Source organism: Cervus elaphus, chromosome 19 (assembly GCF_910594005.1).
Source record: "Cervus elaphus chromosome 19, mCerEla1.1, whole genome shotgun sequence".
Taxonomy (NCBI): Eukaryota; Metazoa; Chordata; class Mammalia; order Artiodactyla; family Cervidae; genus Cervus; species Cervus elaphus.
The window spans coordinates 72,575,380-72,595,350 of record NC_057833.1 but is presented as its reverse complement, the minus strand read 5'-3'; the positions used below and the strand labels follow the sequence as shown (position 1 = coordinate 72,595,350).

The window sequence follows — 19,971 nt, the reverse complement described above, 5'->3', positions numbered from 1 at the left end:
GAAGCCTCCCCAGGTGTGAGCACCTGTCCCCAGGATGCTGCTTAGGTGGTGAAGCTCCAGGCCCGTCCGTGGGGAGCAGGGGAGGATGGCGGTGGGATTGGGAAGTGATTAGACAGATGGTCAGAAAGAGCCTGGAATGGGTTTCAAAATGGAAATGCAGGTGTGTAAACACACACACACACATGCGTGCACAGGTACAGGCTTCAGCAATAACCAGGAAAAGCTGGTGAGGTTTCCAGGGAGGGAAAAGGCACAGCCGGGGGTGAAATTCAGCAGAGGTGAGGTCAGGTCCACTGTAGCTGAGACCCCAGGCCCTAGAATTAGACGCTCGGGTTTGGGGGCCACTCGGACTTGAGAGCACACTCGGGCGAGCATCCAGAGCAAGATGCAGGAGCTCCAGTGGCTGCCCCCCCGGCCTCCCCCTGTGGTAGCAGGGTCCCACCCCCCTGCCTGCTCCTTCTAGTGGAGCTTCTCCTTCTCGCATGCTGAGCTCCGAGGGCCTGGAGGAGTGTCCTAGGCACCGTCTGGGACTCTCATTCGGCAGTGGTTCCATGTTAAGTGGACAGGGTCTCGTAGGGTCAGCACAAAGGTGCCATGGGATTTGCGCAGCCCCTGCTGGGCTCTGACTTTTCAGAGTAAAACATAGGCAGGATGACGCCGGGGCACCCAGAATGCTGGGTTGCCTGGGGTTTAGCAACACTTGGAACTGAGGGTGACAACATTCTCCACCTGCACAGGGCAGCAAGGGAGACCCTGGCCCCATCGGCGCTCCTGGGGAGCACGGCCTGGCAGGAGCCCCTGGACCCGCAGGCCCGCCAGGGCCACCTGGTCCCCCCGGGCCCCCAGGCCCAGGATTCGCCGCGGGATTTGTGAGTACCCGCTGCTCCTGGCTCCGCATGCCGTCGGACACCCACACTGACCGTCACTGCTGGGGCCACAGCGGCGCCGCCCCTATCTGGGCTTGTCTCGGCTGGGCGGGGGGGCAGAGTCTTCACAGGGGAGCCCTTGGCCGTGTCGCCCAGGACGGGCGGGTCGGCCTCGGAGTGTGGAATGGGGGGACATTTATAGCCCAGTGTGTCTGGGGTCCTGGGACACCACCCAGCAGGAGCCCTACAACAGGTGACCCCCGCCCTGAGAACCCACCCTCTCCGGGGGCTGGGCCCAGGTCCCTTCCTGTGAGAAGAACACCCTGTATTCTCCTCCAGGACGACATGGAAGGCTCTGGGAACGTCTTCTGGTCAACAGCCCGAGGTGCTGACGGGCTGCAGGTAAGCGCCGGAGCTGGGCTTGGTCAGCTTGGGGATGGGACTTCCTGGGGGCAGGGCGTCCCTGGGACTGGCCTCTGGTGGGCACCAGGAGCAGCCCTGTGAGGGGCGGCGAGCTGCCTGCGTCCAGGACACTGTCCACCTCAGGCCGCCGGGGAGGGAGTTAAGTCTCCAGCGTGAGAAGTGCCACTGGTGGTGGCGCTGAATGCCCACATGGCAGGCTGGGCCCTAGAGATGGTTCTTCCTAGAAACTCCCACCCACGTCTCCTTACGGCTCTAACTTTGTGGCACATTTTTGACCTGAGCAAAACTTTCATTAAAACAAGATGGGGCCAGTCCTATGCTGTTCCACCTCGTCGTGCCATCAATGTGTGCACTGGTCAGGATCAGGTCCAGCTGAGAGCCTGGTGTCCAGAGATAACCAGGGCCTAGACCAGATGGACGTGCAAGGGGCTCGTCCAGGGCACAGGACACCTGGGATGGGCAGAGGAGGGGCTCCCTTCCCTCAGGAGCCTAAGGGGCCAACACAGACCCCACTGGAGATGCTTAGGGGGCCTGGAGCCTGTGTCCAGCTGGGCCCTTGGAGTCTCAGCTCAGCGAGGGGGTGGCGGATCAGGCCTCCTGCACTGGGCACCACAGCTTGAGGGTCCTCACTTGGACAGAAGTTAACTGGGAATAGAGCAGTGTTGCCCTTTAAGTTGGTACCTTCTCCTTTATGCGGCAGAGAGGCTTAGTTTGGGGCAGTAGTGGTTGGCTGCCTTGGCATCAGGTGAAATGTGAGGTGACCAGGCAGGGTCGAAGGGGCTGGGGTCCCCTCTTTAGGTCCAGGGACAGAGCTGCAGTGCCCTTTGACCCCGGAGGGGTCTGTGGGCTGTTCCACGGCCTCAGTGATGGAGACCCTCGAGTGAGGTTGAAACAGCCAGTCGGATAGCAGCTTTGTTTCTCGTTAATAAAGTGCAAGTCTCTTTGTGTTGGGGGGACTCAATGCTCATCATCTGCAGGGCACCACGAGGTACCAAGGACAGACCACTTCTGGGAGTATGGGGGTGTGCAGGTCCCTGTTGACACATGCCGTTTTCCTCCATGTTTGTTAAAAGTCATGAGCACAGGAGGGGCTGGTTTTCTTATGGGGAAAGGCTGTACCCTCAGGGGCAGGAGCAGCCCTGACTGGGCCCTGTTCCTTCTCTGCCCCCCACAGGGACCGCCTGGAACGCCCGGAGTCAAGGTCAGTGAGAGATCTGTTAGCCTGGGGGTGCTCGCTGCTGCCAGGAGCCACTGCTCAGTGGCCTGGAGTTCCTCGTGGGGGATTTGCAAAATACAAGAAAATCTAATGGGGAAGAGGTGCCCAGGGCTGGGGTGGGGGGCGGTGGCCCTGCCATCTTTCTGACTGCGGGAATCCAGACCCTTGGCTCCACATGTCCGAGGTCTGTGCTGATGGAGGGGAGAGGGAGTGGGGCTCTGTTGGTACCCATGGCAGTGGGTGGTGCTGGACAGAACTTGGCTGCTTCTCTCGGTCATCCTCACTTGGCTCTGCCCCCTCTCTCTGTCCCTGGAGGACAATGGCCTCCCACCCCCAGCATACAAGCCTTCCCGGCTGTGCAGGGTCCACTGAGTGTCAGCTCCTACCCGCCACCCAGTCCCTTGGAGCATTCTGCTTTGATTTGCAAGCCTTTGGGACAGTTCAAAGAATTGCTTTTTAAGGAGGGTGCAATTCTTACCTTTCTAAAGCTGTGATAGTCCCCTGAGTGTGGCTGCTCCTCAGAGGGGCGCAGTGGCCTGGCTTGCCGCACCATCCAGGCTGGGATTCCGTGTGTGGGGGGCACGGGGTCCCAGCCCTCAGATCTGAGCTGGGGCTGTGGTCTGGGACCACCTGAGTGGTTCCCTGGAGGAGGGGTGGATGCTGCCCAGCAGGTGGGCAGTGTTCGCAACCCCACAAAACCCTTTGTCCACTTCAGGGGGATCCTGGAGCCGTGGGGCCACCAGGGAGCAAGGTAAGAACGTTTCCTCAGGATCAGGAAATCCACAGTGAGCAGCCCTGGTCTGGGGACAGGGAGGGGCCCCCAGGCTGAGGTCAGGGCTTGGCTGGTCCACACCAGGCGCAGCATTGTTCTCCTACCACCCCCATCCCCACCCCCTTCAGGTTCCCCAGGTTTTCCCTCCCATCCCAGCTCTGCTGTAGAGGCCTCTGACCCCTGCCCCCATGGTGCCCCCAAGGAGGCTGATCAAGTTGAATCACCCCTAGAAACCACGGCCTGGCCAGCTCCCAGACACCGTGCCTCCCAGACACCGTGCCTCCCAGAAACCATGTCCACCGGGCCCTGGCTGACATGTATGCTGTCCTTGTGTCCCTGCAGGGAGAAGTTGGAGCAGATGGAGCACCTGGGCTCCCCGGCCTCCCGGGCGGAGAGGGTGCAGCTGGACCCCAGGTAAGTGATTGCCCAGGGCATCAGGGCCGACACCCCCAAGGTCACCACACAGGGATGAGAGCTGGCACCCCAGCGCATATCTCAGTGTCCCCACGGGGACCAGAGACCCCAGCTCCATGGGACGTGAGTTGGGAGTCCAGGCTGCCAGAGGGGTTTCCTGCATAGCTAACACCCCACCCCAGGTCCCACGTGGTCGGTCAAGAAGAACTCCACGTCTTCACTCAAGGCCAGTCCCAGAGGCCCGGGGTCTCCAGGAAGCGGGGCTCATGTTCTGTTTATGATAAACTATTTCCTTCCTGTCTCCACAGGGACCAAAAGGAGAAAAAGGGACTCGGGGAGAGAAAGTGAGTGTGGGGGGGTGTGGGAATTGATGGACGGGTTGGCTGGTGCATGGAGGGACCAGGGCTGCTGTCCTCTGCCCCATGCCCACCCATGCGGCCTTGGAGACTTGGGGTGGGGATCCAGGCTCAGAGCCTGCCCTGCCTGGGGTTGGTGGGGGGGCGCTCTCAAGACCACTATGCTCAGCCCCTAGGCACCTCCTCACACCCCGTGGGCACCGGGAGCCCTCCCAAGTGCCAGCCAAGCTGCAGTTCACCCCCCACAGGAAACACAAGTGTGGATCACTGGCTTTCTCTTCCAGGGAGACCCAGGGAAGGATGGAGTGGGGCAGCCAGGACTCCCGGGACCCCCCGGACCCCCAGGGCCTGTTGTCTACGTGTCGGAGCAGGACGTAAGGACTTGCATGGGTGGGCACATGCTCTGCCTGGCCCCCCCAGGGCTGGTTGCGGTCATCAGGGCCGCCGGTCCTCCCCCGAGGGACAACCCCCAGAGACACGGGGCCCCATTCTGCTGGTTCTGCTCCGCCAGGCTTCTCGGGTGGAGGTCGGGCCTTCCAGAGCTGCCCCCCGCTCGTGCTGTTTGTCTGCATGTCACCTGCTCCTGTTGTGACATGTCCCCCCAGGGTGGGGCACTGTCCCCTGATCCCAGGGTCCCGGGCAGCTTCTTTGGTGTGGGAGGCAGGCTCCCAGAGGTGGAAGGGGCATCCCTTCTCATCTCAGGGACCTCGGGAGGATTTCCTTTACGCTGACTCTCTGTGGGTCTCCGTGGCTAACGTCATAATAAACGTGGTACTCTTTTTTCTTTCTCCATGGCTCTGCTGACCTGTGGACAGAGAGTGCTGGCGAGTGTGCCAGGCCCCGAGGTACATGCACCCCGGGATGGGCTGGGTGTGGGCAGCCTCTCCGGGGGGTGGTCCTGACTGTCCTCTCTCCGCAGGGCCGCACGGGCTTCGCCGGCTTCCCTGTGAGTATCTTGGGGGTGGGGGTGGGGGCGGGGCGTGGGGCCTCCCAACGCTGGGGGTGGGGGGAGTCCATGAGGCCGAGGAACTGGAGCAGGAGCCCCCATCTGGCCAGGGGTCTCAGGCAGGCGTCTGGGGCTGGGCTGTGGGTCACTGGCCCAGAGCAGGGGTGTTCCGGGCAGCCCTCTGTATCTCCCCACAGGGACCAGCCGGGCCAAAGGGGGACCTGGGCGCCAAAGGCCAGCAGGGCATCCCGGGACCCAAGGTGAGGAGCCCCAAGGGGCTGTCCGGGGTCACTGGGTGCCTGCTCGCGGGGAGGTGGCCCGGGGACGGGGGGCTGTGCCTGGTGGATTCCCTCTGGTTGTTTCCCTGGACCAGTGGAGGCCCCGCTCGTGGCTCCCTGTCCTTGGGTGTCGAGTTGGTGCCGAGGGGAGTCTCCAGGGGGATGTGAGGCCTATCCTTCCCTGAGCTGGCCTTCTGACCTGCCGCTCCATTCCAGGGTGAGAAGGGAGAGCCGGGTACATTCTTCGGCCCCGATGGCAGAGCACTGACCCCCGCCCAGAAAGGAGCCAAGGTGAGGCTGGGTGAGCGCGCGGCTTTGTCCACATTGGGGCAGTGGGCTGGGGCCATGAAAATGGCACAGAGGAGTGTCCTCCTAAGGGGGCAGGTCCTGCCTGTGTGTGGGAGCTTCTCCAGATCAGCTTCCAGAAAGTTCTGTAGCCTGGGTCCCTCGCCCACCCGTTTTCTCCTCTCCCACCAACCTGCTGGGAGGGCCCCCAAAGCCTAAACCTCAGCTCAGCCTTGGTCTGGCTGGCCCTTGGTCTGCCCGTCAGCTGAACCCACCTTGCAGAGGGGCTGGGGGCTCTCGGTGGCCTTGTTTCTTGGCCTCGGCCTCACCCCTGGGAGCTGCACCCCCTGCAGTGCCCAGCTGGCCTTCAGCCTCTGGATGCATCACCACTAGGGCTGGGGTCCAGCCTTCCTTCCTCAGGAGGGAGCCAAGAATGGCTGGGCTCAGGAGTGGGTCCCTTGGGGAGCCTGTGCCCTGGGTCCCCTGCTCCCAGCAGGTGACCCCCAGCCCTGGGGAGAGCAGGACCCAGACCCAGCAGGCTATTGGGGACAGGCCTACAGATGGGCTGGCAAACCCCAGCCTGGACTGCAGGACCGGCCCCCAAGCTTCAGGACCCCGGGGTGTGCCCCGTGCACCTGCCCAGCCCACAGACCCCTCCCTCCAGTTCTTTCCTGCCCTTCCTGGGCTCCACTGCAGGCATTCAGATGGACACAGGGACCCCTCGGGGCTGCTTGCTGGGGGGTGACCTGAAGCCACTTAACGATGCCTCTGATTTTCTGTTCAGGGTGAGCCAGGCTTCCGAGGACCCCCGGTGAGTAGATCAGGCTTCCCCAAAGTGCACACACCTGCGTTGGGTGTGAAAGGACACGGGAGGCTGCGGAGGGCACTGCTGCCTGCCTGCCTGCTGGGTGGGCGGGGAGCCGAGCTGACATCCAGCTATACCTCTGAATGGGGGGCGGGTGTGAGGAGGGAGACCCCAGATGGGGGTCTGGTTCCTACACACCTAAAACCTGGTCTCCCCCTCCCCGCACAGGGTCCATACGGGCGGCCCGGGCACAAGGGAGAGATCGGATTCCCTGGACGGCCGGTAGGTCCCTGGGTCTGATGCCAGGTGTGGGTGTCAGCCCAGGCCCATGCGGAGAGTGGGCCCAGAGGGGAGCGGACTACAGCCCTATTGCTGCCCTTCCCCTGGAGACCACCCACCCCTCAAGCATGGCTCTCTCCAGCCCTGGTCACAGGCAGCTTGGGCCCCAGAGGGACAGACACCCCGAGGAGGGCCTGGGTGGGGACAGGAGCTGCTGGGCCAGCACCCCAGGGCCCATGGCAGCAGTGCTGGCCAGCGCCCTGCAGCCCCGCACCCACTGTGCTCTGCCGCAGGGGCGTCCCGGGATGAATGGACTGAAAGGGGAAAAGGGGGAGCCAGGGGACGCCAGCGTGGGATTCGGAATGAGGGTGAGTGTCCGACGGCACGTGTGAGGCGGGGCGGGGGCAACCAGGCCACGAGGCCTGGTCTCAGAGCTTGGGTCTCAGAGCTCAACCCTGGGATGCTTCTGAGTGGCCTTGATGTGTGACCATGGACATGCAGAGCCTCGTGCACACAGTCGCGTGTGCATGTTGAGCACACACATACATGCATACACATACATGAGCCAAGGCCACGGAACAACATGGTTTTCTTGGAAGGGCCTGCAGGCTGCGTGGGCTCTGGGGTGGGCACCTCCTGCCTATGGGGCTACAGTTTCTGCCACCTTTTGAGCCCAGGGTCACAGATCAGTAAGGTGGCCAGTTAGGCCCTGTGTCATCTCCATCTGAGATGCACCATCGAGATGCAAGACTCCTTTCGGGTCCATCTGGGCTCCTAGTGAACCCGTGGCCACTCAGTGCCTTTTTCCCTGGATCCCCTCCCCTGCATCCCGCTCACAGCCTGACCGAGCAGCATGGGGTCCTGGGGGCGGTGGTTGAGGCCTCTGCTCTTCTGGTGTCTCTGTCCCCACCATGTCTTCATCCCGCCACTGCCTCCTCGCGGACCAAACCTTGGTGGACAGTTCATGAAGACTCAGAAAGCAGGGCAGCGACCTGCGGAGCTCCGTGATGGAGGGGGACGGTCACTTCTGTCCAGGAGGAGGTCAGGGGCTGTCCAATCCTTCCTGCGGTTCTGAGTCCCCAAGGCAGAGCTCCAGCCACTGTGTGCTTGCCCTGGTCAGCGAGTCCAGTGGGACTGGCCGCTTCATGGACCTGAGCTCACGCCTCTGTTCTGCTTCAGCCCTCCCTCCTCAGCCACAGGGCAGGGGCAAAGGTGCCCAGGGGCTGAGAGAAGGTGCACATGAGGTCCCAGGATCGTGTGCCCCGGTACCTTCATCACTCAGGCTGGTCTTTTGTCAAATGAGCCCTTTCGGAACAGGCGCTTCTGATGCTACACGAATGGACTGTCTTTCCTCTTTCCATGAGTGGGTGAATGAACGGAGAGTCACGTTCATGCAACACGAGTGAAACCCACGGGCGCTGGCCTCATGGGCTCCCTGTGACCTTGGAGACACACAGCTGACCTTCAAGCTGGCAGTAACCACGCGAGCTATGTCTGAGGTCGTGCCCAGCCCCTATGGCCACCTGTATGCCTCCCGCGGGACGGTTTGAGGAGGACTGTCATCTGGGGATGGGAAGGGGACAGCCATGACCACAGAATACACTGGGTGCACTCCTGATTAGATGTTTTCTGACTTTACTATGATTTTCAGGAACACTCCCGCCCGTGTCTGGCATCCTGTCCAGCATCGGTGGCCTGGCTGGGAGCGTGACTGACCAGATCTTTCTCTTTCCCCCCCACGCAGGGTCCACCTGGCCCACCTGGGCCTCCGGGGCCCCCAGGCCCTCCTGGGACTCCTGTCTATGACAGCAACGTGAGTCACCGAGACCCACTCTTCTCTACACACTCCTCTCCACACTCTTCTCTACACTGACCTCCCTACCCCTCCCTGACCCCAGGGAGGTTGACTCCCAGGGAGGGTCTGAGCCATAGAGAGGGTCTGAGCCCCAGGCAGGGGCAGGCCAAGCCATGACCTCTGCGTCCGTGGTGGGGGTCCTTCTGGGAGGGGCCAGGGCAGTGGGACCCAGGTCCACCCGCCTTGTAGGTTGTACCTGATGGGCAGTCAGAAGACAAGCCCCCTGCCCCTGGGGGGAGGTTAAAGTGGGGGAAGGGAGTCCTCCAGGATCTGGGCTCCTGAGCATGAGCCCTGTGGTCCTGGAGGGTGGACACCCCCATTTCACAAGGCTCAGTGATGTGGGCCAGTCATGTCACGACCAGGGCTCCAACCCCAAGTCCTGTACCCTCTCCCCACCTCCCTGCTTCTCTATCCTGGGGAGAGGGGTGTGGGGGATGGGGCCTGTGTGACCTCGGAGGGGCTTCCAGGAATCTGGGCAGAGCCCTCGGGTGGGCGGTGCCCTCAATTTCCAGGGCACCTTCCTCGATGGCCAGCTTCGGCCCGTTCTTCACAGGCATTTGTGGACTCTGGCCGCCCTGGACCCCCGGGATTGCCAGGTGAGGGGTCCTGGGGCCTCAGGGAGGGCAGGTCGGCCCCTCCGGCCACAACTCAGAGCAGCTCTCGTGGGGCGGCCGTCAGAGGGGAGCTGGATGATCTGGGGCCGCCAGCCCTAGATGACCATGGCCCGTTTATTGGGTTTATTGGGCTCCAGGGTCCACCCTGCACAGCCTTCCAGGAGGTCCAGCTGTGGGCAGGAGTGGACAGCGAGCAGAAACTGAGTGGCCACCCGCTGGCTGTCCACAGTCCAGCTCCAGCTCCTCACCCCAGTCCCTCCCGGCAAGGGCGATGTGGCCTCTGGGAGCAGAGGCTGCGGCCCCTGGGCCGTGACCACCAGGCACTGGCTGCTCACGAGCTCTCGTTCCGAGGGTCCCCGGGTTGACGCGCTGCCCTCCCCACCGGCCCGGGCCTACAGTGCCCATGGCGCCCCCCAGGGTCAGGCCGCATGTGGGCAGGGGGTGTCCTTGCGGCCTCTGTACACGTTCGGTAACAGGCACTGGGGGCGCTGTCTCTCCAGGGCATCAGGGGCCTTCTGGACCCAAGGGTGACAAAGGAGACGTGGGCCCGCCTGGACCACCAGGTGAGAGTGCTCTGAGCTGGGTGCTGCGTGTGTGGGCACCCGCCTGCCTCCTGGAGGAGGGGGGGTCTCTCCCAGGCTCAGGGGCCCTGATGGGATGCCTGGTTTCCTGCACAGCTTTGGGGCAGGGCTGGGGGAAAGGATCTCAGGGCTGAGGTGATGGCCAGGCAGGGTGTCCCCGCACCCACTCTATGAGGAGCGGGGCTGGGCCCCCATGTGAGCCTCCCGGGGAGACCCAGCATCCCTAGGGCACTGCAGGAGCCTTGTCGGCTCGGGTCCTCCAAGGGGGTGAAGCCCCAGCATCTCAACGTCCCCTGAGAGGGCAGGAATCCCCAGCTGAGTCCTGCTTCTTCAGGTGGGTGAAATCAGATCAAGTAGGCGCTGGGAGCAGGGTGGTCAAAAGCTGAGACAGCTGGACCCCTGGGCACTGCCAGCCAGAGGGTGACCTAGGGCAGGGCTCTGGGGGAGGGGCAAGCTCAAGTTTGACTTCAAGCTGTCCGAACCAGCAGCTAACCTTACTCTTGAGGAAGGTGAGCTCATCGAGGGCCTGGGTTTCTTGAGGAAGAAGTGGGCAACGTGGACAGGAGTTTCCAAGCTTGGACTTAACGGTAATGATGATGCCTGGACGTGGAGGGGAGGCGATGCCAGCACAGAGTGGAGCCGTGGACGAGAGTAGGCTTTAATTGTCTGGCTGAAAACCACAGCCTCTGGATGTGAAGATTCTGTGTGACTTCAGCAGCTGGGACACAGATTATGAGGGGAGGGGTCAGCACGGAGCCCGGCTGACGTGCTGGGAAGTTGGACAAGCCGAGGGAGGTCAGACGTGTGGGTGAGGACATGCGGGTCAGGCAAGGGGCAGGCGGGGTGCAGAAGAGCATTTGAAGGTGTCATGGCTGAGCTTCCAAACCAGGGAAGGGTTCAAGGTCATGTTCACGGAGAGAGCCCACAGGACCCACAGCTGATCCCTCACGAGGACAGGAGGAGCCAGAGGGTGCAAAGGTTTCAAGATTGGAAGAAATTAGCGGCTCACCTAGAATTCAAAGATCTGGGTTCAATCCCTGGGTCGGGAAGATCCCCTGGAGAAGGGAATGGCTACCCACTCCAGTATTCTCGCCTGGAGAATTACACAGACAGAAGAGTGTGGTGGGCTGCAGTCCATGGGGTTGCAAAGAGTTGGACACGACTGAGGGACTAACACGCTCACTAGAATTCTGCATCCGGTGAAGACATCCTTCTATAGGAAGAGGAAGTGGGCAGCGAGGCCAGCTCAGGACACGAGCCCCCCGGTGGGCACACCTCAGGACCAACCAAGAACAGAAGGAACATGCCCCTGATGATGGAGCAGGAAGGTAGAGAAGCATAGGAAACACTCAACCCAGAGTCAGTCGGAGAGGAGAGGTGCCTTGAACAGTGGAGGCACAGAAAACAGGGAAGATGGAGTCAACCCAGATCCATCGGCGCGTACATTCAGAGAGTGGGTCCTCTCCTGTTTAAGGACAAACGTCGTCAACAGGACAAAAACAAAACTATGCTGCTTACAAGAGACACCCCCAAATGCAAGGACATGAGAGCTGAGGGGAAAGTGGGTCGTGGTCTGGTGAGAAGGGAGCCATGGGTGTGTGCGCACGCCTGTGTGTGCTTGCGAGAAGTCAGACAAGTTATCTTAGGGCAGGAAACACTCCCGAAATTTTTTTTTTAAGTTTATAATAATCAAGGGGTAAATCTACCAGGAAAGCACAGCAATTCTAAATTTCTGTGCCCCTAACAACATAACTTCAAGATACAGAAAGCAAAAAGCAACAGATCTGAAAGGAAAAACACAATCACTCATCAGAGATGGGGACGTATAAGTGCGGGAGGCGGCAGACGAGAGGCCAGGTCAGTCCGCAGGTGGAGAAGCCGCACAGCCGTGACAGCAGCACCCCCACCGGCACTGGGGCCCCCAGGCCCCTGCCCAATGCACGGGCCAGTCCCTGTGGCGTGTCTGCCCTCAAGGGAGAGACCAGGAGTCGGCGTGGAAGATACCATACCATGCACAACCACAGCATGGATGACCACACTTTTGCCTGTGTGTGTGTGTGAGAGAGAGAGAGAGGGTGGTTGTTAACTGAACATCCCGTGGTGGTCATTTCACAGTAAACATCAGTCCGTTGCATCCACAGTGCTGTGTGTCAGCAATAAAACTGAACAAAAACACCAAAAAGTATCGAGTAATTGGGAATAAATGTAACAAAACATGCAGGAGATCTCTGCACAGAAATACAGAAGTTCTAGAAAGAGAAGATGTAGGTACATTTGGGGGCCGGGGGATAAGGGAGGAAGCCCATCTCTCACCAAGCACCCCCCCAAACCCCTCTGTAGGGCAGTTCCCGTTCGACCTCCTCCAGCTGGGTGCTGAGATGAAGGTGGGTAACACCCCTCACCCTCACACTGCCCTCTGCCACGGGGCCCCAGAGGGCACGCAGGATGTGCCACCCCTGGCTCCATTCTTCGGGAACTTGGTGGGCGCAGTGGGAGGTGGGAGACTGAGCCCCGTCCTGCGGGCTGGCCAGGTCTGGGCTGCAAAGCCTCTGGCTGCCTCACCTGGGCCTGGGGTCTCTGCGCCCACCCCTCCCCACGCCAGTGGCCACCAAGAGCTGGACTGTCGCCCACAAGCATTTCCATCCACAGGGGGAGAAGGGGGACCGAGGGGCCGCTGGGCAGAAAGGAGAAAGGGGTGACCCCGGGGGCGGAGGATTCTTCGGTTCCAGTGTGCCTGGCCCCCCCGGCCCGCCCGGCTACCCGGGGATTCCGGTGAGTGGGGCCCCAGGTCGCCCACAGGTGCCTACACACAGGAGGCTGGAGCTGAGGGAGGTCCCCCTTGCGGGCTGGGCCCTAAGCACCCACCTTGGTCCTTTGCCCCAGTGGGGGTAACCACGCGGGGGGCACCCACGAGTCAGGCCTGGCGGGCGCACAGTGGCCACCCTCCCAATCAGGCCCTGACCTGGGGGCACCTCCTCTCCTGCTGGTGCTGTCCTCTGCCGAATCCCCTCAGGGAGACCCTCTGTCCTGAAAGCATCCGGGGGCCCTGGGGCTGTGCCTCTCTGTGGGGCTGCCCTCGCCTGCATCCCGGGGTCCCCTCCCAGCAGAGGGCGCACAGGATGGGAACAGGGAGTGGACAGCCATTCGGGGACCATGGGCCCGTGGCAGATGCAACCCAGTCCCTCAGGCTTGCATGTCCCCAGCCTGGGGACACAGGTGACAAGGCCCCGTGTTCTGTCTTCCCCCAGGGCCCCAAGGGAGAGAGCATCCGTGGCCAGCCCGGCCCTCCGGGACCTCAGGGACCCCCTGGCATTGGCTACGAGGGACGCCAGGGGCCTCCTGGGCCCCCTGGGCCCCCAGGGCCCCCAGGGCCCCCTTCCTTTCCTGGCCCCTACAGGCAGAGTAAGTAGGATGGGGAGTGGTCCTGGGCTCCAGCCCCCTCCAGGCAGGGCTAGTGTTCCTACCTCTGGCTTCTCTCTTGTAGCCATCAGTGTTCCTGGCCCACCAGGCCCACCTGGGCCCCCAGGGCCCCCTGGATCCATGGGCACTTCTTCAGGGGTAAGCACCACCCTGCTCCTGACCTATGGGACCCTCACTGCCTGGCTGCCCTTCCCTTTAGAGGTTGTCAGGGGACCCCAGCACCGAGGGCCCCGAGACATGGTTTCCGAAGCAGAAGTGGGGTCCCAGGTGCGGCTGGGGTCAGAGATGGGCAGGGGCGGATGGGAGCCACTGAGAAGGTCTCTCTGCCGTGCAGAGGCCGTGGGGCCCAGGGCCTTGGGGGCTGCCCTCTCCCTACAGCGCTCCTGGGGCCAGCCTGGGGAGGAAGGGCGACCTAGGTCTTCAGACGTCCCAGCACCCCCCCACCCCCCACCCCCCCGTGAGCCCTGAGGCCCCTCCGCAGGGATCCACTGGGCTGGGCTTCCAGCAGGTGAGGGTCTGGGCCACGTACCAGATGCTGGTGGAGCAGGTGCTGCAAGTGCCGGAGGGCTGGCTCATCTACGTGGCCGACAGGGAGGAGCTGTACGTCCGGGTCCGGAATGGCTTCCGGAAGGTTCTGGTGAGTCCTGGACGCGCTCTCCTTGCACATGGCGTGTTGGGGAGGGGGCTTACTGCCTCGCTCTGGGGTGATGGGAGGTGGAGGCTCGGTGTTGAGGCCTGGTGAGGCCTGGGTGAGGGTGCCAGACCAGCCAGGTGGGGTCCCCTTGGGTCTGGGCATGACGGCCAGTGATCCCCCATCCTTGCTCGCCTCTCTCCACCTTTTATTAGAAGCTGTTTTGTAGCAGTTTTAGGTTCATAGACAAGTTGCTGTTCCTTTTTAAACTGACAGATGTCCTTACCCGTGTGCCGGGCATGGGGCAGGGGAGGGGGGCGGGGTGGGGGGGCACTAGTACGCAGCCATGCCGGCTTCCACTCAGGGGTGGGGTGGCCTGGGTGAGTGGTGCTGGCTGGGTCAGAGGTCCTGAGGTGACCCCCTGTTTTCTTCCAGCTGGAGGCCCATGTGCCCCTCCCCCATGGGACGGTAAGGAGCACCCCTTCTTCCCACAATCAGCTCAGGGCTGGAGGGCTGGAGCTGGGTGCTCAGACCACACTCATTGCCCTCTCAGGAGAGAGGCTCCTTTGAGTTCTGGTCTGTCTGCCCTCGTCCACAGGGGCCAGCACAGGGACAGACACTTCAGGGGTGCAAGTTGGGGGAGGTGGAGAGGCGGGGGGGTGTGGATAGTCCAGTTTCCCTGGGTAGGGGCTGTGTCACCCGACGGCAACTCCTCTGAGTAGAAGTCATGGTTTCTCAAACGGTTCAGGAGTGGGCTCCATCCTAGGTTGCGGGCGTGGGGTTCTGTGTGGGGTTGTCTGCCCCGCCAGGGGCTTGGGAGTCCCTTCTCCCACTCAGCTCCTAGCTGCGCCCCTCCCTCCCAGTTGCTGGGCGCTGTTCCAGGGGACAGCTGAGCCTAAGCGGGCACAGCCCCTGGCTGCAGGTGACACTGTTCAGGGAGACGGGCACTAAAGTAGTCGGCGATGGGCAAGACCATGGTAACATAGATAGGCACATCTCATGTGGACACATGAGGTGCTTAGACCAGTACAACTGCATTAGAGATTACCACCAGGTACCCGTGGACAGGTGTCAGAGGCTTGGGTGCTGTGGGGAAGGGCAGAGTCGGGAAGAGGGGGGCACACTAGGATTTGGGCGTCCAGGTCCCACTCTGAGAGGCTGTTTATGCCTCCCCTGCTGTGGTGGGAGGGCAGGGAGGCTGTGGGGTCAGGGTGGTCCCTCCCTGGGCCAGGGGAGAAGCTGGCTTCTGAGGGTGAGGGCTGGGGGCTTGGGCAGAGGGCCACCTGACTGACTATCAGCAGGCTGGCTCCCTCCAGACCAGCTAGGCGCCCCCAGGTCTGGGCTGCAGCCCCCAGCTCCCCACCTCCAGTCCAGCCCCGGGCCGCCCAAGAACACAGCCGGGTGCAGATGAAGGGCGCGCAGGGCTAGACAGCAGGACCACCCTGGCAGGCAGCAGACCAGACCCACACCAGCTCCCTCACGCCCCGCCTACCCCGCCCCGCAGACCTCATCACGGGGCCCACGTGGGCGCAGCAGGCCCAGCCCCACGCGCTGTCCGCCTCTCCCCCTGCAGGACAACGAGGTGGCCGTCTTGCAGCCCCCCCTGGTGCAGCTGCATGAGGGTAATCCCTACCCCCGCCGGGAGGCCCCCCACCCGACAGCGCGGTCCTGGCGGGCGGACGACATCCTGGCCAACCCCCCGCGCCTGCCGCACCCCCAGCCCTACCCCGGCGCCCCTCACCATGGCGCCTACGCACACCTCCGGCCGGTGCCCCCCACGGCCTCGCCCTCCCACACCCACCACGACTTCCAGCCGGTGGTGAGTGACACCCCACCCGTTGGAGATTCCGAGCCTAGGGCAGCGGGGCAGGGCGGGTAGGGTGCTGGGGGGAGGCCGGGGCGGGGGTGGGGAGGATGCGGAGGCAGGGAGGGGACCCGCCCGGAGACCCACCGCCGACCCTGGCCGGCCGCGCTGACCCGAGGCTCCCCCGCAGCTGCACCTGGTGGCGCTCAACAGCCCGCAGTCGGGCGGCCTGCGAGGCATCCGCGGCGCCGACTTCCAGTGCTTCCAGCAGGCACGCGCTGCGGGGCTGGCCGGCACCTTCCGCGCGTTCCTGTCCTCGCGGCTGCAGGACCTGTATAGCATCGTGCGCCGCGCAGACCGCGCCACTCTGCCAGTCGTCAACCTCAGGGTGTGTGCGCGGCCCTGCTTGGGGCTCACCTCTGGGGACTCCTGCCCGCGTCTGCCAGGGATGCTGGTGCCTCGCCAGCTGGGGGAGGTGGCCGGGCCCCCCCAGGCCGTTATGCTCTGCTGTGGGTCCAATCCCCGCACCAGTGCCCTTCACCGGGCTGTGTTCTGTGGCGGCTCCTCCGAACGGAACAATGTGCTTTGTAGATACTCCGAGTTTTATCCTCTGAGCGCCCACATCCCTCAGGACCAAAGCTGGTGGACTTGGTCCAGCTTGGGGGTCCAGGGCCGGGGGTGGGTGCCTGCCTTCCTGGTCGGGGGGGCGTGGGGGGCAGGAGGCCTGCGGCCAACCTACCCTTGGATGGGTGAGAGTGTTTCTGAGACCACCCAGCCGCCCTTGCCCCTGGCGGATGGTGACCAGACATGAGCTGACCCCCTCTCCTCCGCAGGACGAGGTGCTGTTTCCTAGCTGGGAGGCCTTGTTCTCAGGCTCCGAGGGCCAGCTGAAGCCCGGCGCCCGCATCTTCTCCTTTGACGGCAGAGATGTCCTCCAGCATCCCGCCTGGTAGGTCTCCATGTGGGCCAGCGGCTCGGGTCCTCTGGATCCGAGAGTCCTGAGCAAAGGGGGACGCTCTGGCTCCGAGCCTGCAGGCTGACTCAGTCCTGACACATGCTTGCAGCTTAAAACCCACAAAATCCAAGATCACAGGAGGAGGAGTAAAGGTAGTTGTTTGTGGTGTTACCTGAAACACCTTCATCTGGCCTGCTTTCCCAGCAAGTGCCCCCTGCCTCCTGTTGGGGTAGTGGATCTGGGAGGCCACCGGCTTTGGCCGCCAGTCTGTCACATAAACATCACAGCGAATTACTTATGTAGATTCCTCAAAGTGGAATTTCTGGGTCGGAGAACACGTGTCCAACATGCTTGCAGAAGTCACCGGGTGGCCCTCAGGCTGGCCCCATGCCCATCGCACTCTGCCGGCAGGTGTGAGGACTCCTGTTCGCGGACATTTAGGGGGCTCAGGGTGTTACATGAGCCTGTGACCCAGCCTTCATCAGGGAGCACCGCCCAGGGCTTGCCCCGGCCCCTGTGGGCTCCACCAGCCAAGGGGCTACACCTGGTTCCTAGTGAGGAGGCTGACAGCCTTAATCGGGCATGGCCACTTGATGCCAGGTCCACCCACCCCCAAAGGGCCAGCCGTCCATGTTGCCCTAGGCCCTGCTCACCAGGCGGTGCCCCCCAAAGCAGCAGCAGCACGGGGTGTGATCTGGGAGGTAAAGCCCCAGGACTGGGTGGGCCTGACTGCCGGCAACCCGAGTTTTTGCTCCCCAGTGGCCCCCACACCCCACCAACCCTCCACCAGCGGGAGATACCCTCTTCTGCTTGGGGTGGCTACAGCCTGGGAGAGGCGGGCCCAGTGAGACTGACAGCTGCTGCATCTTGCAGGCCCCAGAAGAGCGTGTGGCACGGCTCAGACCCCAGCGGGCGCCGGCTGACTGAGAGCTACTGCGAGACGTGGCGGACGGACACCAGGGCGGCCACGGGCCAGGCCTCCTCGCTGCTGGCGGGCCGGCTGCTGGAGCAGAAAGCCGCTGGGTGCCACAACGCCTTCATCGTCCTCTGCATCGAGAACAGCTTCATGACCTCCTCCTCCAAGTAGGGCCTCTGCGGGCACCATGGACAGGTGGACTGACGAACAGAGTGCCAGAGAGGAGCCAGGCGCCAGGCAGGAGGAGCAGAATGCCCCCAGCCTGGGCAGAGAGCCTCTGCCGGCACCCCAGGGAGGGGACCTGGCTGGGACACTTGCCTGTATGGTTCACGTTTCATGTAATCCTCAAGAAATAAAAGGAAGCCAAAGAGTGTATTTTTTAAAAAGTTTAAAACTGCCTGGTGCTCAGACTTCCTTCTGGCCTTGTTTTGGCAAGAGGCCAACTCTGGAAACTTCTGCCGAGGGAGGTGCATTCCCAGGATCTCCTGGGTACCTTAGGCCGGGGTCGGGGGTGGTGTTTGAACGGCCCCAGCTTTTCTGTTTCCCAGAAACCCTTGTCCCGCCAACACCGGGCCATCTACAGAGAAGCCACAAGGGGGCGCTGAGACTTCACCACGTTTCCTCCCAGCAGCCATCCTGCGGAAGCTTCCAAGCTTGAGGCCCCACCTCTGACCTGGGCTTCTCAGCCCCACCTCCCCGGGCTGTGGCCCCTGTCTCCTCCTGCTGCTGCTGTGTGTGGCCAGTCCTTCCACGGGCGGGGGGTGGGGGTGGGGATCGTCTACGGTAAGCGACCCCTACGGCACAGAGCCTGACCTCAGCCCAAGATGTACTTTTTGAGGGGTCCATGAACCCAGCACCCGGTCCCTGGACCTCCTGCTCAGCACTAGCATCCCTTCCCCAGGGCGAGAATCACTGGTTCCGGCTCCAGCCCAGCTCTGCCCAGAAGTATGTCCAAGTCCCATCTAGGCCCAGATCCAGGCCCCCTCAAGTCCTGGCCAGAACTGCCTCTGGTTGAGCTTGGCACCAAGGTCCCAGGTCCACCTCTGCCGGACTTGGAGGCAAGGGGATGGCCACATGCACCTGCCCAGCCAGCTCTGAGATGGGCAAGGCTACATGGAGGGGTGGGGCCAGCCCCGGACTGGTGAAGGCCATGTGTGCTTGCTTGGTCCCTGCTCAGTACCATCTGCACCAGCACGTCTCCGTGGAAACCCACGGTGTGGCCCTCCCTCCTTGTGGGAGGAAAGGAGAGTACATTTGGGGGTGCACAAGGGCATCTCTGGGGGAGCTGATGGGATGGCCATGCTGGGATTTGCAGGCCAGAGCCCAGCTGCCCCAGGGCCTGCTCTCTGACCACTGTGACAGTAAACTGAGGGGCTGGTCCTGGGAGCTGTGTCTGTGGCTTCCCAACAGCCTCCAAATAAAAATGGCCATTCACACAGACGCTTGGTCTGCAGGAGCTCTATTCCTGCCTAGAGAATCCCATGGGCAGAGGAGCCTTGTGGGCTACAGTCGAGGGGGTCACACAGTCAGACATGACTAAACGACTGACACTTGCGTTTTCACTGTCAGGAGGCGAGTCCTTGTTTGGACTGCCCAGCTGGCCGATCCTGCCAAAGGGGTATACGCAGGTGTGCAAACATGCACGGATATGCATAGGTATGCACAGGTATATACAGGTGTTGCACACGTATATACAGGTGCGCAGACATACACAGATGCACATGGATACACAAGGGTTTTCAGATGTATGGTCATCCCTCAGCCCCAAGGGGATTGGTCCCAACAACCCTACAGATACCAAAACCTGCTCAGGAATTCTTATGTAAAATGGTGTGATTTTTACATGTAACCCATGCACATCCCTCTGCATATTCTAAATTATCTCAGATTACTTCTAATACCTAATACTGCGACCCCATGACTATACAGTCCATGGAATTCTCTAGGCCAGAATACTGGAGTGGGTTGCCATTCCCTTCTCCAGGGGATCCTCCCAACCCAGGGATCAAACCCAGGTCTCTCGAATTGCAGATGGGTTCTTTACCAGTTGAGTCACCACGGTAGCCCAGAAAAATGCTATAGAAACAGTTGTAAATACAATGTACACCATGATAACAGAGGCTGGAAAATGGCAAATTCTATTTTGCTTTCTGAAACTTTCTGCATTTAAAAATATACATATTTTTTCAATCCACAGTTGAATCCTCAGATGTGCATGGATATAGACAGCTGCCACGGGTGTGCACTGGTGTGCACGGATATACATATACGTGCAGATATGTACAGGTGTGCATAGGTGTACATGGACATAAGAGGCACACAGATGTGAGCAAATACACATAGGTGCACACAGATGTGAGATATAGATACATGGATGTAATGGTTGGTGGAGGCCATAGGTGCCACACACCCATCTTCTCTCAGGTCTCCCTGGGGGCAGCCAGCAGCCTCACAAGCCCCTCAGAGCCATGCAGGGAGTCTGTGCCCTGGGCTCCTGACCCAGCCTCCCACAGCTGCTGCAGGTGTCTGACCCCTGAGGGGCACGCACTCAGCAG

At 61.9% G+C, this 19,971-nt stretch overlaps 1 protein-coding gene across 7 annotated transcripts in view; it reads left to right on the top strand.

Moving 5' to 3' along the window:
- Positions 1 to 17,810, top strand: part of COL18A1 (collagen type XVIII alpha 1 chain) — a 96,419-nt gene extending 78,609 nt beyond the window's left edge. For 3 of the 7 annotated variants that reach the window (XM_043873692.1, XM_043873690.1, XM_043873688.1), the window contains 27 exons: positions 738 to 869; positions 1,206 to 1,268; positions 2,464 to 2,490; positions 3,221 to 3,256; positions 3,620 to 3,691; positions 4,000 to 4,035; positions 4,332 to 4,421; positions 4,863 to 4,892; positions 4,967 to 4,993; positions 5,191 to 5,253; positions 5,488 to 5,562; positions 6,341 to 6,367; positions 6,590 to 6,643; positions 6,934 to 7,008; positions 8,385 to 8,453; positions 9,049 to 9,091; positions 9,610 to 9,672; positions 12,031 to 12,074; positions 12,340 to 12,462; positions 12,939 to 13,092; positions 13,175 to 13,248; positions 13,619 to 13,747; positions 14,177 to 14,209; positions 15,315 to 15,560; positions 15,736 to 15,933; positions 16,379 to 16,494; positions 17,374 to 17,810. In XM_043873692.1, the coding sequence (XP_043729627.1) occupies positions 738 to 869; positions 1,206 to 1,268; positions 2,464 to 2,490; positions 3,221 to 3,256; positions 3,620 to 3,691; positions 4,000 to 4,035; positions 4,332 to 4,421; positions 4,863 to 4,892; positions 4,967 to 4,993; positions 5,191 to 5,253; positions 5,488 to 5,562; positions 6,341 to 6,367; positions 6,590 to 6,643; positions 6,934 to 7,008; positions 8,385 to 8,453; positions 9,049 to 9,091; positions 9,610 to 9,672; positions 12,031 to 12,074; positions 12,340 to 12,462; positions 12,939 to 13,092; positions 13,175 to 13,248; positions 13,619 to 13,747; positions 14,177 to 14,209; positions 15,315 to 15,560; positions 15,736 to 15,933; positions 16,379 to 16,494; positions 17,374 to 17,587 (2,313 nt within the window). In that variant the 3' untranslated portion in view covers positions 17,588 to 17,810. Of the gene's footprint in view, positions 1 to 737; positions 870 to 1,205; positions 1,269 to 2,463; positions 2,491 to 3,220; positions 3,257 to 3,619; positions 3,692 to 3,999; positions 4,036 to 4,331; positions 4,422 to 4,862; positions 4,893 to 4,966; positions 4,994 to 5,190; positions 5,254 to 5,487; positions 5,563 to 6,340; positions 6,368 to 6,589; positions 6,644 to 6,933; positions 7,009 to 8,384; positions 8,454 to 9,048; positions 9,092 to 9,609; positions 9,673 to 12,030; positions 12,075 to 12,339; positions 12,463 to 12,938; positions 13,093 to 13,174; positions 13,249 to 13,591; positions 13,748 to 14,176; positions 14,210 to 15,314; positions 15,561 to 15,735; positions 15,934 to 16,378; positions 16,495 to 17,373 lie in introns of all 7 variants that reach the window. The other 4 variants (XM_043873691.1, XM_043873689.1, XM_043873685.1 and 1 more) reach the window with 2 other exon arrangements.
- Positions 17,811 to 19,971: the final 2,161 nt, after the last annotated feature.